The 17,053-nt window shown below is 39.6% G+C and overlaps 1 protein-coding gene and 1 non-coding gene across 3 annotated transcripts in view; one reads left to right on the forward strand and one right to left on the reverse strand.

Annotated features, from left to right (window-relative positions):
* The window catches only part of rftn1a (raftlin, lipid raft linker 1a), a 58,065-nt gene that overhangs the window by 32,388 nt on the left and 8,624 nt on the right, over positions 1-17,053 (reverse strand). For both annotated transcript variants that reach the window (XM_007897599.2, XM_042332386.1), the window contains one exon: positions 6,234-6,417. In XM_007897599.2, the coding sequence (XP_007895790.1) occupies positions 6,234-6,417 (184 nt within the window). The remainder of the gene's footprint in view (positions 1-6,233; positions 6,418-17,053) is intronic.
* Positions 12,631-12,704, forward strand: trnag-ccc. The gene has a single exon. It is a non-coding gene; the product is annotated as a tRNA-Gly (tRNA).

Raw genomic sequence — 17,053 nt, forward strand, 5'->3', positions numbered from 1 at the left:
TATCAGTCTCAGCCTTGAAGATGTTCAAGGACTGAGCATCTACAGCCTTCTGGGGTAGTGAATTCCATAAATTCACTACCCTCTGAGTGAAGAAATGTTTCCTCAACTCTGTTCTAAAAGGCTGACCCTTAATTTTAAGACTGTGACCCCTGGTTATAGATTCTCCTACCAGGGGAGACAGACCCTCAGTGTCTACTTTATCCAGCCCTTTAAGAATCTTATGTTTCAATAAGATCTCCTCTAATTCTTCTGTATTAATAATTATTAATAATAATCCCTACATTTGATATAGCTTCTAGACTTCTAGACGTCTCAAAGCCCTTCACAGAATAGACTATAAAGTGAATTGACTGTATATATTTGTGGGCGAAATGTGGCAGGCAATTGTGCACAGCAGTGTCCCACAAACAGTCTTGGATTGAAAATGACCAATTTTTTTTTGAGGGATTATTATCAGGCATGTGGAGTAAGGAAACTTGCCCAAGGTTTCACCCTGCTGGGAGTCAAACCCAGGTGTGTGCTCTACCCACTGAGTTACAGGACTCCATACTATCGGTAAATCCTGTGAAGTGCTTTCTGGCATTTTGACGATGTGATAATAATCCTTGTTATATCGAATACAAGGGCTATTATTATTCATCTCCAAATCCTGATGTGAACAATATAGAGCACTATGCTGACACCCAGGGCTCTAACTGATGGACATCGGATGCCTGATAATATTTGTTCAGGCAGATTAAAACAGTCATGTTCCAGAGTCATTCACAACATGGTAGTGATGCCTTATTTGGGTAATTCTCCTCATTTTCTCTTTGACCAATGGTCTCTGTCCTGACTCCCAGTCTTCATTGCATCCTCATGCAACCATCTATGCTGTACTCCAGCATTAGCTGCAGGCAACCAGTGAAGTGACCGCAAGGTGTTGTGGGCAGTCAGGAATGTCGGGGTTTGAGCATGCAGGATATAATTTAGAGTCAGCATTTGGTTCTCATATCCTGGATTTGTTACTTTCCATCTGGTACTTTCCATAATAATAATACATTCCAAGTATACAAAACGCTGACCATTTTATAGAAATGATCTTTCAGGGCTGAATTACGTTTTAAGTAAAATGTCCTCCCGACGCGAAAGGCACTATACAAATGTAATCTTGTTGTTGTTGTCTTGTGCTGATTGGGAAGACAAGGCAAGCATCAGTGATATAATAACAAATGCTTGGTTCATACCTTTGATGACACACATAGTGAGTTCCTGATCAAAGCCAGAACGTCAGCTCTATAGGATTTTATATTTAATGATAACGGCATGGAAACATGTCACTTGGCTCAACTGGACTCTGTGGGTGTTTATATGCCACCCGAGCCCTCCTACACCCCTCTATCCCCTTAAGGGCAGCACCTCCAACAATGCACTATATTTAAATGTTAGCCTAGATTTGTGAGTTCAAAGTCTTGATGTGGGGCTTGAACACATCCTAGCGTTCTCGCTTCTGAGTCAGAAAATTGTGGGTTCAAATCCCATATTAGTCTAAGCTGACGCTCCAATGTAGTCCTGGAGTTGCGGGGGGGGGGGGGGGGGGGGGGGAAGGGTTGCATTGGCAGAGGTGCATTGACCTTGGATGAGATGTTAAAACCGAGGTCCCATCTGCCTGTTTAAATAGATGTTATAGATCCCATGGCACTATTCAACAATAGCAACAAGATTCCATTTATAGAGCGCATTTCACGTCAGGAGGACATCCCAAGGCGCTGTACAGTTGGGTCAGGACCCGAGCAGGGGGAAATGATCAGGGTGAGGGGAGGGAAGGGAGGGAGCGAGAAGAGGGTAGAGAAAAGATTCGAAAAGAAAAGGGAGTTTTTCAAGCTGTCTTGGGCAACAATCTCCCAAATCTAAAATTGGTGACTCACTCCATGGTTGTTTATGGGACATTGTGTGCAACTGGCTGCCATGTTTCACTCACAAAAAACACTTTACAGGAAATCCTGTGAGGCACCTTGAGATGTCTCGACGATGTGAAAGGCACTATATCAATTGCAAGGATTATTATTATTATTAACGCACAGATTTCTAACTCAGAGGAGAGAGTGCTACTAACCTAGCTCGGTTAACACATGGAAGCAGCGATTCAATTGAAGTAATTTACTGACATTCACCACGCTGCAGAGAATCACTTCAATAATATGGAAGTATAAGGGTCAGAGAAACCCTTTGACTCTCACGCTGTAATTCCAGCTTCACGAACCACAAACTACAACGCTCTCCCTCAATTCCTCTGCTTTGTCCTCTCCCCTTCTTTTAGATCACAACTGAAGATCTTCTCTTCGACGTTGCTCATGGTGACTTCCTCCCTCCCCCGACTCAGTGTCAGGCTTCCCCACTGTAAAGTGTTCTGAGACGCTACCCTGCATGAAGGGCAAGTTGTTGTTATTATTATGGTCACACCCAAAAGTAGAAAACGCCAGCAAACTGCATGGTGGTGTTCTCAAGCCCCACAATAACAGAAACTGCTATTTTAATTAAACAAAGATTACATTAAATTAAACAACCACTGAATGTTTTACATCAACCAAAAACATTAACTTGAGACCTCCAAGCAAAGAAGACAGCAAGGGTATGGGGGAAGGCAGAGACATTTATCACTGGTATAAAAGTGTCTTATTAATATTGTGCCTGAGGCAGGGCACTTGAACAGAGGCGGCCTTATCCTGCGCACTGCAATGATGACTTTTTAAACTCTTCTGGAGCAGAAATGATTCTATGCCAAGCCTCTGACCCAGAGTTTCTATGGGTTTTTGAAAGTCTAACAGTGCAGAACTTTACATTTGGATTAAATTAACAGTCTGGGTTCAATTAGAGAAAGAATGTAGCATGTTATTATCTTTTCCACAGTGATGGCAGAAGCTGATCATCCTGGTCACTGCTAATACCATTCCCCATTGTAAAATTGCTGGGATCACTGGAGCTTGGAATGAGTTACAGTTCCAACAAAGCTACAATAGCAGCACTCTCCACCTCTCTAATTTCTGCAGGCTGAGGTTCAATAAACTCAAATGCAACGATCCTGTGATTTGTCAAGTCTCCATCTTACATTCCTTCTTACACCGCACGGTGTTTGCATGCATTACAGTAATATGTGCGTGCTAACAACACAAATTCGTAAATTTGCTGTTTCCAAAGAAACATTGAAGCTGAAATGACATTAAAAACGAAATGTACTAACCCTTGGCTACTTGCTACAGTGCTCCATTTATCCTATAACAAACATCACATTGTTTATACTACTAAGTGTGCAGAAGTATACTTTTACTGGCTGAAAATGTCTCTGTGTTACTTTTTTTAAAAAAAATAAGACTTTAGATTTGTGAACGTGATATTTACTTGACTAAAACCTCTCCCAGACTAACTGTTCTATAACATAATTTCCTGAAGTTTGACATTTTTGCCAGATAACAATCTTATTAAAACTCCCACTACTGGGTGGAGAGGTTAAAATAATATGCTTGAATTATATTGAAAAATGAGAAAACGAGGCAAGAATAATCGCTTCCATTTTTCATTCTTACGATCTTCCAAACACGTTCAGAGATCTTTCCCAAAGGAACTACATGAATTAAAACAATATTTACATGGAAAATGATTACAGTGAAAAGTTTAAAACCCGCTATAATTTTCATATCAAACACAGCCTTTTCAAGGCGAGAATCACGAGAGGATAGCAACAGCTTCTAATCTAACTTGTGTTTCATAACATGAATTGCTAATGATTTCTCATTCTCTGATCCTTCAAGGAATGGTGATTGTGACAAATTGTAAAACATGCAAAAAAAAAATTGCCACGGTTATAAAGTAAGCATCAGACTTGATTAAATTGAAATGGACAGAATTATCATGGCTGCAGGCCAAAACTGAGAGATATACTGTGATATTAGAGCTGTGCTGTGATATTAGAAGCTGTCTGTTTTCATAAATATAATGGATAAAAGAGAACTGACCTCAAGTTCTGCTGGGTTTGAATTTTTGACTCCAGCACTGCCAGACATTTGTAACAGTATTATCTATTATGCACTGAGTGAACTTTGCATTTATCACTTTTATACAATGGAGACACAGCACAATGCAGATACAGCCATTTAACTAAACAGCATGATGGGACTAGTATAAGAGATGAAGTGTGTGGCTTGATACCAGGAAAATAAATATTGAGTTAATTAATTAATCATCACTTCTCCTTGCTAATTAATGTCAGCAAACAGTAGATGTCAGCCTGCCTCAGTCTACACATAGTCTGGGCTGACACTCAGATGCAGTGCTGGGGTGTGCTGCATTACTGGAGGTGGCAAAGCTTTAGAATGACGTGTTAAATCAAGGCACCATCTGCCTGTTCAGGTGGGTGTTAAAGATCCCATGGCACTATTTGAAAGAAAAGGGAATTTCTCACAGTGGTTCTGGCCAAAAATCCCCCAAATAAAATGGGTCACCACTTCTTCGCTGTTTCTGCACAAATTGGCTGCTGTGTTCATCTACAAAATAGAGTCATAACCCTTTACAGTAAACCTGTGATATCCTTTGAGATGTCTTCCTGACATGAAAGGTTCTACACCAAATATAAGCATTATTGTCAGTGTTTATTATGTAGGTTCAGTAGCTATTTGACTGCAAAGTAAACCAGTGCTCGTCGCTTATAGAAGTGACTTTGAACGGACAACTAATGCTGCACTCTATCTCTAGCCTGAGGAAGAATGATTCACTGTGTTTAGCCCCGACTGCAATCTTTATTTCTATAAGATGCCACATGACAGTTTTTTGGACCCAAACATTTCAATGTTTTGTCCTGTCCTTAAATGTACTGGATAATCACTTCACGATGTTTCAATTTGGAAGCCAGGTTTTACTTTCAGTTAATTTGGGCCACACCAAGTTCAACAGTTCCCCTCCCCCACCCCAGAGCTGGAAACCTGCCAGCTCCAGCAGAAACTGATTAAGTTGCCTTCGCTGAAATTGGACAAAAGTATTTTCTTTCAGCAAAAATTAAAATCCAGGAATTACAAACGATATTATCACAAAGCAACACATGTACTGTTATCAAGTGCAGCAGTATTAACTGTACAAATGGTTAAATATTCAGTGTTTTTCTTGAAATTCTTTTGGGGATTGTTGAATATTTGTGCTGAACTTTCCCTCAGGAAATTCATTGGATGGAATAGGACCCACAACAGGATGGAATGTACCCAGTTCTTGGAAAAAGTGCCATTGAAGGCCCAAGTGATCTTTGGGTAACACATTTATAATGGGATTTCAGAGACCCCCAAGTGGGATCTGTGAAATCTCATTATAAACATGTAACCCAAGTTTGCTATATTCGTGGTTATCACATGATAGACTCCCACTGTCTTTTTTCTGCAAAGCATACCTTTTAAAAATTATCTCCTAAAGATATTTTGCCCCAGCACTCCTTACGATGCTTGTTATCATTCCCCAAATATTTTTTTTCAGCCAGGTGTCTGATACATGTCTGTCCTGTCATTATGCTCTCAATGGAATGGAATGGAAGCCACCTTCAATGGAAATGTCCTTGTGTCGAGAATGGAGTGCACACTCTCTCCCCAAAGGGATGCACCTTGCTTATCTAATTCCAGAAGAGAGTAACAGGCAAGAGGTTGGGAAGAGGCAAGGCTTGGGGACCACACAGTGTACGATGGGATATTGCTGGAGTTTATAACCATTAAATCCACGACGAGTGTCGATGAGAGCTCTAGCTGATAAGCCTTGTGCTATTTGTCCAGTTAGGACAACCCTCCCTACTAGGTCTTTAGCTCGCAGGGTAACCAGGAACTGAGTTAGAAGAATCCCTACCCCCAGTGTCTGGTTTGCCTACCACATCCTGCTGATGAGGCTGATCTGTCATCAACAGGTCCCTGCAGTACTGTGGACCTACTGGATCAGGAACTGGACTACCGAGACCGCCACAAATTTGTGGCTCAATTGTGATCTCAGGTTGCCAAGCAAGTCACCTTGGTGCCAGCTCCAAGGAGGATCAAAAACATTTGGACTCATATTTCTTATTCTTTACACAAAGGTAAATTCTGCAGCTAATTACAAATAAAATCTTCTTAAATTGTCAGGTATACCCTTCGATTGTCTACAAACAGAAAGCTACCTGTACCATGGAAGCATGTGACCCCAGTGACCTTACAGTAATTTCCAATCCCACTTAGTTGACATGCTAAATTTACCTCACTGCTGGTTTGATCAGAATGGCCCTGAACATTTGCTCTTCTGGAGTTATCGTCTGCTTATCCGTGGGCAGGACAAAGGGATGGAAGGCAGTCAAGACAAAGCCTTTCTGGTAGAGTTCCTGAAGCTGAGCTGGCAAATCCTGCAGAGATGAGAGTCTGCCCCCAGATAGCGTGGTTATCTCTGAAGAGGCACCACAACAAAAGAGAAAAGAGGTTAGATATAGCGCACCATTGCTGAGCGCTTGCAAAACAACATTCATTTCACCAAACTGGAGTCTTTAGTTTTAAAAATATCATAAGGCATTGCATAAGGAATTAAGTCTTAGAATGTGTTCAATATATTGAAACAGCCTTCACTGTTAATGTGAGGTGCAGTTGCTTTGGGATGTGTAGTTATTGTCATTTTCACCAGAGATAGAAGTGAATTAATCCCCAGGTTTGGGAATTGTACTTGGATTGGAAAAAAAATTATTACACACATGCAATCAAATCTAATACATTTCTCAACAGGAGGTAAACCCACCCCAATGCAGTACACAGTATCCTCGGGGTGAAACATCTAGTTAGAACCATCATATCACATGCATTTCTCACCCCATATATACAGCCTACACAGAGAATTGATTTTCACTCAGTCCCATGTTTGAACAGTCATCACATTACGAACTGTGAGAATTAACTGTAGATAGCTGACATTTTTATTTTCTCTCCTCTCAATTATCATGTTCGCAGGCTTCGCAGAACTGAACAACATGTGCAGAACATACCAACTTGGAACATTTTAGCTTGATCACTCTTTCCACTCAAGCAGGAAAGTGGCTCTATTACTTACCTCTCTCTCCACGATTCCCTGGCACAGATGCAGATTGATCTCTCTCTAAATACATGTTTATTGTATTTAACCTCTTTGTGCCCTCCTGCTCAGTGCCTTGGGACATCCTCCCGATGTAAAAGAACTATACAAATGCAATTGGTTGTTGTTGTTGTATACCTTACATAATAATAATGCTTGCATTTGATATAGAGCTGTTCACATCAGGAAGTCCTCTCAGAGCACTTCACAGAAATTACTGCAAAGAGTAGTGATTGTCTATTTTGTGGAAGAATATCATGGATACATTTATGCACAGGAGTATGTCAATGATCAATTAATTAGTATCTTCTTCCATCTAGATCAAACACCTGTATAACTCAATTTCAACACCTGACAGTAACAACTTAAGTTTTTCAGACTTTGGAAAGAACTTCCAAAACACACTAGCACTGGTTGATGCTTAAAGGTACCGAGATTGCTTCCAATCTTTTTTAACGTGTGAGGGTTTGTGGCACTTGGTCCTGCAGGACAGAAAGTGATAGGTTTGAATCCTGCCCCATGCTTAGTTAGCTGATCTCAGCCTGACCTAAAACAGTACTACAACATGGGTTAGAGCCCTGGAGGAAAATCTGTCAGGGTTTCCACTCCTGAAACCTCTTTGCTGGGAGGTTCCTGTGGATGTTGGGTGAGAAGAGGATCAGGCTGCCCTCCGCCAACCCCACCCCCTTCAACCCACCCCCAACCTTGATTGCTGATTTCTTGCCTCAGTCACGATCAAGGCTTTACTCAGTACAAACATGTGGGTGATATTATGCTGCTTTGGGTTACTGGGTCTGCTCTCATCCAGAATAGCATTCTGGACACGTTCTCACAATATGATCATAGTACACATTTTTAATGATGTGCCTTTTAAAGATCTGGAATTTCACCTGGTATTAATCTGTGAGCCATTTTGCCTTAAAATTTAATTGCGTGCAGAATAGTGGAAAATCCTTCAATTAACTGTTAGTTTGTCAACTGCAGCTCTTCACAGGAGCTGTCTTCCAAATTCAGACTGAATTTTAGGATTTGCCACAGTTTTTTGTGGTCTAAAATTATGAAACAAAATCACCGTACAGTTTAAGATCATGTTGTATTTCAGGCCTTTAGACTTGATATCTATCCTCCCAATAATAATCGGTGTTTTCAATTAAGTATTAAATTGTTCATTTTTGTTTGCAAAGACTGAAAATATACAGTTAAAAAAAATATTGTCCCTTTCTGGTTTTAGATGTTATAATGGGGCCATGTTTTACAATGCCATAAATATTTTTATAAATGTGAAACAGATTAAAACAGATTAAAACCAGAATGTGATCCGCAATGACTGACAGGGCTGATTCCTCACTCTGAGATGAGCACCAACTCTGGTGTCATTTGTAAACAAAAGCTTGGTTCCGTGTCTCGGTTTTCTGCACAAAATATAGGCAGGCAAACAAATCAAATTTTACATGTGTATTTTAGCATGTACATGGCACAGAAAGATAATGGAGGTTTAGGATTTTAAGGAAAATTCTGTTTCATAATTAGGTTTGCAAAGGGTTCAAACTGGGGCTTGAGAGGAGTGAGAGCTGATCTGTAAGTTGAGCTAATGCTGTTTCTCACAGACTGCCTGGCTCTCATGGGCAATGACAACCTACTGTACTTACAAAGAAAAGTGAAGCACTTTGCATGGTAATCATCCTTTCTTTGTCTCAGGGGACATGCAAGGAGAACAAACACAAAATGTCCAAGAAGCATATAATTATCAAATCTGTTTTGAAACATTGCATTTTTCATTCAATAATTACACTGATTATATCCCTCTTAAGTCTTCTCTTTAAGTCTGCTCAGGCCACAGATCATATCTTGCCTGAGACAGCAGGCAACCAGCCTCTTCCCTATCCGACCCATTAAAGCCACTCTCCTGTCAGGCCACTAATGCATGCACAGGAGCAGCCCATGGTAGACTGTCCATTAATGTTCTGATAAGAATCAGGTCTGAAATATCCAACATTTTAAGGCTATTTACGACAAACAAGAATAATCCATACTCTCTTCAGCTTGTTTACTGTGAGTTTATTTGACTCTCAGAGCGTTTCTTCCAATGCATCGAGACAACAATATGAGAAGGCATAGTAGGATTAAGGTTGCAAAGGGCAATTTCAGAAAAGATATCAGGAAGTATTTCTTTACCTAGAGGTTAATTAATGAGAATGAGATCACATAGGCCGAGAGGCCTTCTTGAACCAAACCTCTCTTGTGATGACTAACCTTTTTGACAAAAATATCTAATCAGGTGACCAGGTTTTCTCACAATACAGTTTACATAAGATCAAAGTAATTGCTTTGGAAACCAAAATACCAATTAATAACAAAAATCAATTAGACACAGCTAGGTGTCAACCCCCTGGGCTTTCCTAAACTTTAGGCACTAGGGAGTTAAGAATAATGATACATAATAGGCATTATTCATTTGCAAAACATAAAACAAATTTGATCCATAAATCATCAATTGAATCTTACTGCCTAAACCTGAGTGTTTGGATGAAATAAAAAGATCGCTATGATTAGTGATCGCCAAATGATCACTAATAGATTAGATTCCGTTCCATTTTGGAGTTCTGCAGCGTAGTGTTTAGTCCGCTCGCCTGGCAAGCAAGAGGACCCGGGTTGGGTTCCATGCCCAGGCAAGACAAAACTTCGGCACGTTTCCTTACTTCACAGGCCTTTGTTTTACCTAGAAGTAAGTGGGAACCTATTTGTTAGTCGATTGGTGGATCGCTTTCCGGGGAAATGGATCGCTTTTCTAATCCATCCCCCCAAAAAAATTTGGTGACTGTTTGTAGGAAACTGCTGTCGCATTTCGCCCGCAAAATACACTTTACAATATATTCTGTAAAGCGCTTTGAGACATCTCAACTACGTGGTAAGGCACTATATCAAATGCAAGGAGTATTATTATCAGCTGTCACTACTCACCTTTTAACAGTGGCAAATTTAATACAGTGTGAATGGCTCTTTTGTTAAAGCTAGCTTCTAAAGAATAAAACCATTAAGCAGCTCACACAGCTAGGAAGGAAATCACAGCTGGAGCATTAACTTGCTTGCAACCCGGTCAAATCACGTTGTGGGGAATTTTGCTTAAATTACTTTAAAAAAAGATCAGAAGGAAACAAATAAAAAGAGAGGTGATCACATAACAATATTGAAAAGAGCTCACTTCCTGTGATTAGCTTTAGCGACTTCCAAAATCATGTTTAATTAATACCATGCCGTCTGATAAAAATCAATTGCTCTTCATGGTCAAAATGACATTGATCCACTTTACAGGTAGTTCCTGCTATGTGCACCACACATGTATAGTGGCACTATTAAGATGATTAAGATAGAACATTAATAACTAGCAAAACAATAAAACTAATTTTCCTTCTCTCTGGCCAACAGATTACATTTTTGAATCTACAAAGGAATACAAACTTTGAAATTACAGAAGAAATAATCTCTGATGCTTTGAACATTTGAGAGGACTATCTAAAATATAAAATGTGTTTGTTAAAGAGATTTCTACTCAAATATAACAATATTTTTCAATCTCAGAGTAAAGTAGTAAGAAATTACTGATGGTGACTCCAATTGGGGATATTTAATTCATGATCAGCTACAAATCTACATTATTCTTCACAGTAAATCATGTAAAGCACTTGGAGAGGTTCTTCAATTGGTAATATCAGCAGGACGTTGAGCTACTAATCTAGGCTGATAGTTCAGGGCAGTGTTGGGGAGCACTATAATATTAGAGGCACTGTCCTTCAGATCAGACAGTTGATAAGAGAAGGTGAGATTCGTTGGGTATCTGACCAACAATTGCAGCTTAATTGATCATTCACTTCATGGTTGTTTGCAGAATATTGCTGCACATCAATTAGCTGCCATGTTCATTTACAAAATACAGTCACTACACCACACTAAGAGTTGTTTCTGAGTTTTCCCCTCTCTTATTTTCTCAGTGTCAGTTTGGTTCAGTTATTTGCATTCTTGAGTCTAGGTTAGAAGGTTATTGGGTTCAAGCCCCACATAGTGACTTTGAGCTCATAGTCTAGGCCAGGGGTGTCTAACCAGTCGATTCCTGCTAGGTAGTGTCATTCTCAATAAAAACAAGAGGCAGGAGCAATAGTTACCAGAATTTAAATATTAAAGATTATATTTTTATTTCGAGATGCATGTAGTATTTTGTGTATCTGGCTTTGTTTTCAATAGGCTCAATAACAAGGCTGTTCTCCTTTCTCTTGTCTTTTTGATCGTGCACCAGAGCGCCACCTAGCAGGGATTGTCCAGTTGGAGACCCCCAGTCTAGGCTGACAATGAAGGAACACTGGATGAGATGTGAAACCATTTTCCTGCCTGGCTGTTCAGATGGATGTTAAAGATCTCATGACAGTATTTGAAAAGGGAAGCAAATTGCTATGACAGTATCATGGGAGTTTCGCTCAGTGGAGGATTAATCAGCAATTCACTGTGTTAATCGTGTCTTTCATTTCATGATTATTAGCGCAGCCTTGCTAAACATCAATTGGTTGCCATGTTTGCCTACAAATACACCACTTGAAAATTTTAACATGGTAGGCGGTATATTAAATGCACGGATTCATTTTATTATGAAATCCAGAAAAAAAATCCACTGAGAACTGAATATTTATAAGCTCATGATGAGATTTAAATCAGAAACATCAACATATATATATAATATATATTAATGAAGGCAACTTGATATGAAAAAAAACAGTTCAAATGAAATAATTTGTTTCATTTTGAATATTAAAAGTAAATTTACAATAATTGTAAATGAGATTGTTTATCTCACCGATAAACCAAGACGAGAAATTCCTCACATCATTAAAAGAAGCCGTTAAATCTTAATTCAACATTATCTTTTGACAGAATTTAATGAAAGTGTTCAAGTGCCCCACAGTGTTCAGTATAAAGCAATGTCATTGCTAGGTATGACCGCAAGGCAGTCAATCTAAGCCTCTGCTCAATAATAAGAGTATTAATAAAGCCTCAGTAGGCACCGAGTCCACAATGATTGCAGCACATGGGTCCATAAAGCAGCCAACCTTCTGTATGCTGCTTTAGCAGACCTTCAGCAGAGCGCTTCAGAAGACCTTCTAAGCGCTCCGAGATGGCATCCGACGTGAAGGACACTTTATAAATGCAACTTGTTGTTGTTATCTGTATGTATTCTCTGCATGCTTGCAGATAGGAATGGGCTCACCCACCAGTGTAACTCCTGCAATTGGGAGGTGAACGCATCCATCAAGGAGATTTGCACACACATGAGTAAAATGCAGGAGCACATGACAATGAGCACATACTTCGGTCACACTGCACATCTCAGTACATATCTGTCAAGTGTCACTCATTACCTGTGCCTAAAGGAAAAGATCAGTTGTATAAAAGCAAAATAAACAAAAGTTTGAACAGTAAAAACTAAACAGGATATCCATCTATAGGTCAGAACTGTGAATGGCTCCATTTGATAATAAACCTAATGTATATGTGAGTCCTGTAGCTCAGTGGTTAGAGCGCTCACCTCCCAAGCGAGAGGACCTGGGTTTGATTCCCGGGCAGGGCGAAACGTTCGGCAAATTTCCTTACTCCACACGCCTCTGTTTACCTAGCAGTAAGCAGGAACCCGGTTGTTAGTCGATTGGCGGATGGCTTTTCCAGGGGTAATAATCCCTTCAAAATAAATAAACAATAATAATTTGGTCACTCAATCTATGACTGTTTGTGGGACACTGCTGTGCACAATTGGCTGCTGCTTTTCACGCACAAAATATAGTCAATTCACTTTACAGTATATTCTGTGAAGCACTTTGAGACGTCTCGAGAACGTGATAAGGTGCTATATTAAATGCAAGGATTATTATTGTATTATTATAATGGCAGATTTCAACTGAGCAAACAAGCAGCAACTCTGGTAGATGAGTGCCTCCCTGCAGGGACTGGTCAGCGAGTACTGACTGCCCAGGTATATACAGTGACTGCCTGGCAATGTGAGGTTTCAATTACCCCATTCATTACTTAACTTTCCAGAGAAACTGTGCAAAACAGAAAATAACAATTTGCTCTTGTAAATATTCCATTTACCGTTTTGAAATATCCATACAATGAAAACAGCTTAGGAGGGGGTGACACCAGTTCAGGTGAGGGGTAACTGTTACTGTGGCCATCCCTGCTTTTAAATACAGTACTACAGTGGGATTGTGGGCATAATATTACAATCACTCCACTCTCTTCTGACTCTTGTGGTTCAAATCTCCCTTTCATTCTGGTCTGTACTAGTCATCATAAACTTTCCCAACTCTGCGCTCATATGAACACCATCAGTAGAAAGAAGATTAAACAGAGATGTCTGGCAATCTCTAGCCTTTAGGTTTCTAATTTACTATGTGCTGGGTGGGGGTGGCAGGCGGAAGACAGAGTGGGATCAGTTTTCCCTTAGCCTGCTTTAATCTCCTGCCATTTTATAGACTTTCCGTCTCAGTCAGCTATGATTCGTTTTTATTTTGCTATCAGAAAGCTTTGCTTGTTAGGTTCTTCATCCAGTCTTGGCATAAGCAAGCGATCATTGACACTAATTCACTGACATCAGAGATCGTTTTGCCCACAAAATACACAGTCAATTGAAGCGCTTTGCAGGGTCTCGAAGATGTGATAACAACAACAACAACTTGCATTTACATAGTGCCCTTTACGCGGGGTAGCATCATGGAGTGCTTAGAAAGTGCTATATCAAATGCAAGGATTATTGTTATTATTATCTATCAAAAATATATTAGCACGTGTTGAACCAAAATCAACTTAAGTTTTATTCCTTCCTGAAAGTTGGGCGATTTCCACACTGATGGCTATGTTTTTCACACTAGTTTTCAAGGGAGAAATATTAGGCTGGTAAAAGAGTAGTGAGTACAATTGCCTGAAATTGTGGTGTTTTACAAAAAATACATTGGCGCTCGTGTGTAAATTTTATTATCCTTATTCTTCATAGTGCAAATATTGCCAATATTTTTTAGGGTGAGACAAAGGAACGTCTCATGAACATACTTAATTCATCATTTTATCTTTCTTTTATTGTACTTAGCAGTTTATCAGAAGCTCCCTAATATAGAAAACAGCAGAAGAGACTTCTGTACATTTTGCATCAGTGGAGGAATTGTCTCTATGATACCTGGCAGCTAAGAACAGCTAAGAAGGGGGAAGAGTGGATGATCTTTAATGTCCACTTGATCACACAGTAGACAGGACCTAAATTAACCTAAATGAATTTTGTGCCTGCTTTTTCTACAACAATAGCTACAGATAAAATAACAACAGATAATTAAATTTGTGCTTAAGAGAAACAAAACAGATGACAGTATCTACAAGAGACCGGGTTATCTGGGGTTGACCTTCTGTGGGCGTCACTGTAAAATATTTTGTTAGTTCTATTTTCCTCCTGTTAAAAGAGAGACAACCTAGGTTGTGACTTTCTTCTCTGGATGGTGTTAGTGCTGCTCAGTGAATGGCTTCAGGATAGGGACTAAAGTGCAGAGGCACAAATCCAACCATTGTCCCATCAATCATAGATTCATTTGAATCTATGATTGAAACATTTGTTTCTGAGCTGGGAGTTAAGCAGCCTTATAACAGCAAAATATATTAATCCTTACATTTGGTATAGTACTTTTCACGTTGGGAGGACACTTCAAAGCACTTCACAGGATTTACTATGAAGTGGAATGACTGTGTGTTTTGTGAACGAACTCATGTCAAACCATCTCAAAGCGCATTATAGGTAATTATCATCAAGAGACATAACAACTGGCCAACGTTGCTTGGGACATTGGGAGAAACTCCCTTCTCTTTAAAAATAGCTTTGTGGAATATCTACCAAAACAGACAGATTTAAGACAAACAAAATAATTTAAATGAAAATACTCATTAAAGATGAAAGCATCTTTTTACATGTTAATAAGGTTGATGTTTTGACGTTGTTTAAAGGAAAACAAGCTTGTCTCAATTCGTAGCATTTTCACCCTTTGGTCATTGTGGGTTCAAATCCCAAGTCAGCAGATCTTGATCTTATAGTCTCGGCTGCCACTCGAGTGTGGTGCTGAGGGAGTTCTGTAATGTCAGAGCTGCTGTCTGTCAGGTGAGGCATTGAATGAAAGTCGCATCTATGTGTTCATTTGCCTAACAGCTGTTTGTTGGACTTTGCTGGTGCAAATGGCTGCTGTTTTTAACACTCTTGACAGTAAGTAGGTGAAGCACTTTGAGACGTTTTGACTTGATATGAAGCATTTTGAGATGTTTCAACGTGATAAGGTACTACGAAAATGCAAGTCCTTGCTTTCTTCAAGATGTAAGATTAGTCAGTGATTTCCCTTTGGAGCCTCTCTGGAAAGCTGCCACGAAGTCTTTAACACGTTTTAACAAAAGATGCTCTGAGCAATGCCTCAACATTCTTCTGCAGTGATGTTGTACCGGTTGACCAATTAGTTTCTAAACATATCAACTGAACTGTTGAAATGTTTAGGTAAATACATTTTTTTTTAAAATTGCTGCTGCTTCATCAACTTCTTTGTAAACATATGAACTGAAGCGTAGATAGTTTAGAAATCAAATACACAGAGGTTAGCTTTTAGTACCGGTTCATCAGCTACATATCAAATTAAGTCTTCACAACAGAGTGTGAGTGTTTTGAGTTCCATATGTTGCTGGGAATTCTGTATACGTTTGACTGTTAACAGCCTGTTCAATTCGAATAAAAACACAACAGACTCTGAACGGCATATGTTGCATTATCTTTTAGTGAATTTAATATTAAAGATACAGAATGTGTCGTGGGTTGTGAAATGTACAGACAGCCTGACTGCGTTAAGCTCTTTCAGCTGTCAGTATGGTTTCAACACTTAACTCCTGTTTTCCTTCCTTTCGTCTCCTTCTCATTGTATTCTGTGGCAGTGTCCATTTCCCCCAACAAACCAGGGCAATTAATAGTTTTTCTACCAAAATATTAATAGTAATTTCTGGTCAAACATTACACCCCAACGCTTCCTACAGACTATGACAGGTCGATCAAGACTATTCGTTCGACTGAAAGACAGTGAAAGGTGGAGTTCGTCCACTGAACTAATTCATTCATTGATGAACCAGTACCTTCACAAATATGATCTCTCAACCTTTACTTCGACTGCAGCTGGAGCATTATGTCCAGTTAATTTTGGATGCCTCTTTGTAGAAGGGATGTCAAGGCCGTATCTAGGGTGTAGAAGAGATTCACTGGGATGATATCAGGGATGATTCATCATTTGGGATTAAGGGACAACCTTTTTCTGAATGTCATATAAAAATAAGATGTGAAAGCTCTTCAGTATTCACAGGGGCAGACTGGCTATATGAGAATTTAGGAAAGTATGTTCATGCACATCAATGTCCCAGAAACAGCTGTGAAGTGAATAAGCAAATTTTCTGGTGGGAGGTGGGATTATCAACCACGACCCCAGAAAAACTTTCTTCTCTTTTCAAACAGTGCCATGGGAACTTTAGAGTCCACCTGAACAGGACCTTGGTTAAATGTCTCATCTAAAGCACAACACCTGCAACAATTCAGCATATCCTGTCTTGCATCTCAGTGGTTAGAGCACTTGCCTCGCAAGCAAGAGACCTGGGTTTGATTTCTGGGCAGAACAAAACCTTAGGCAAGTTTCATTACTCCACACGCCTCTGTTTACAAGTAGGAACTTGTAAGTAGGAGCACGGTTGTTAGTCGATTAGTGGATCGCTTTTCCGGAGGTAACAGTCCCTTCAAAAGATATAATAATAATTTGGTCGCTCAATCAGGACTGTTTGTGGGACACTGCTGTGCAACTCGGCTGCCGCGTTTCGCCCACAAAATATACAGTCTATTCGCTTTACAATATATTCTGTGAAGCGCTTT

The sequence above is a fragment of the Callorhinchus milii genome, unplaced genomic scaffold (genome assembly GCF_018977255.1).
Source record: "Callorhinchus milii isolate IMCB2004 unplaced genomic scaffold, IMCB_Cmil_1.0 Scaffold2, whole genome shotgun sequence".
Taxonomy (NCBI): Eukaryota; Metazoa; Chordata; class Chondrichthyes; order Chimaeriformes; family Callorhinchidae; genus Callorhinchus; species Callorhinchus milii.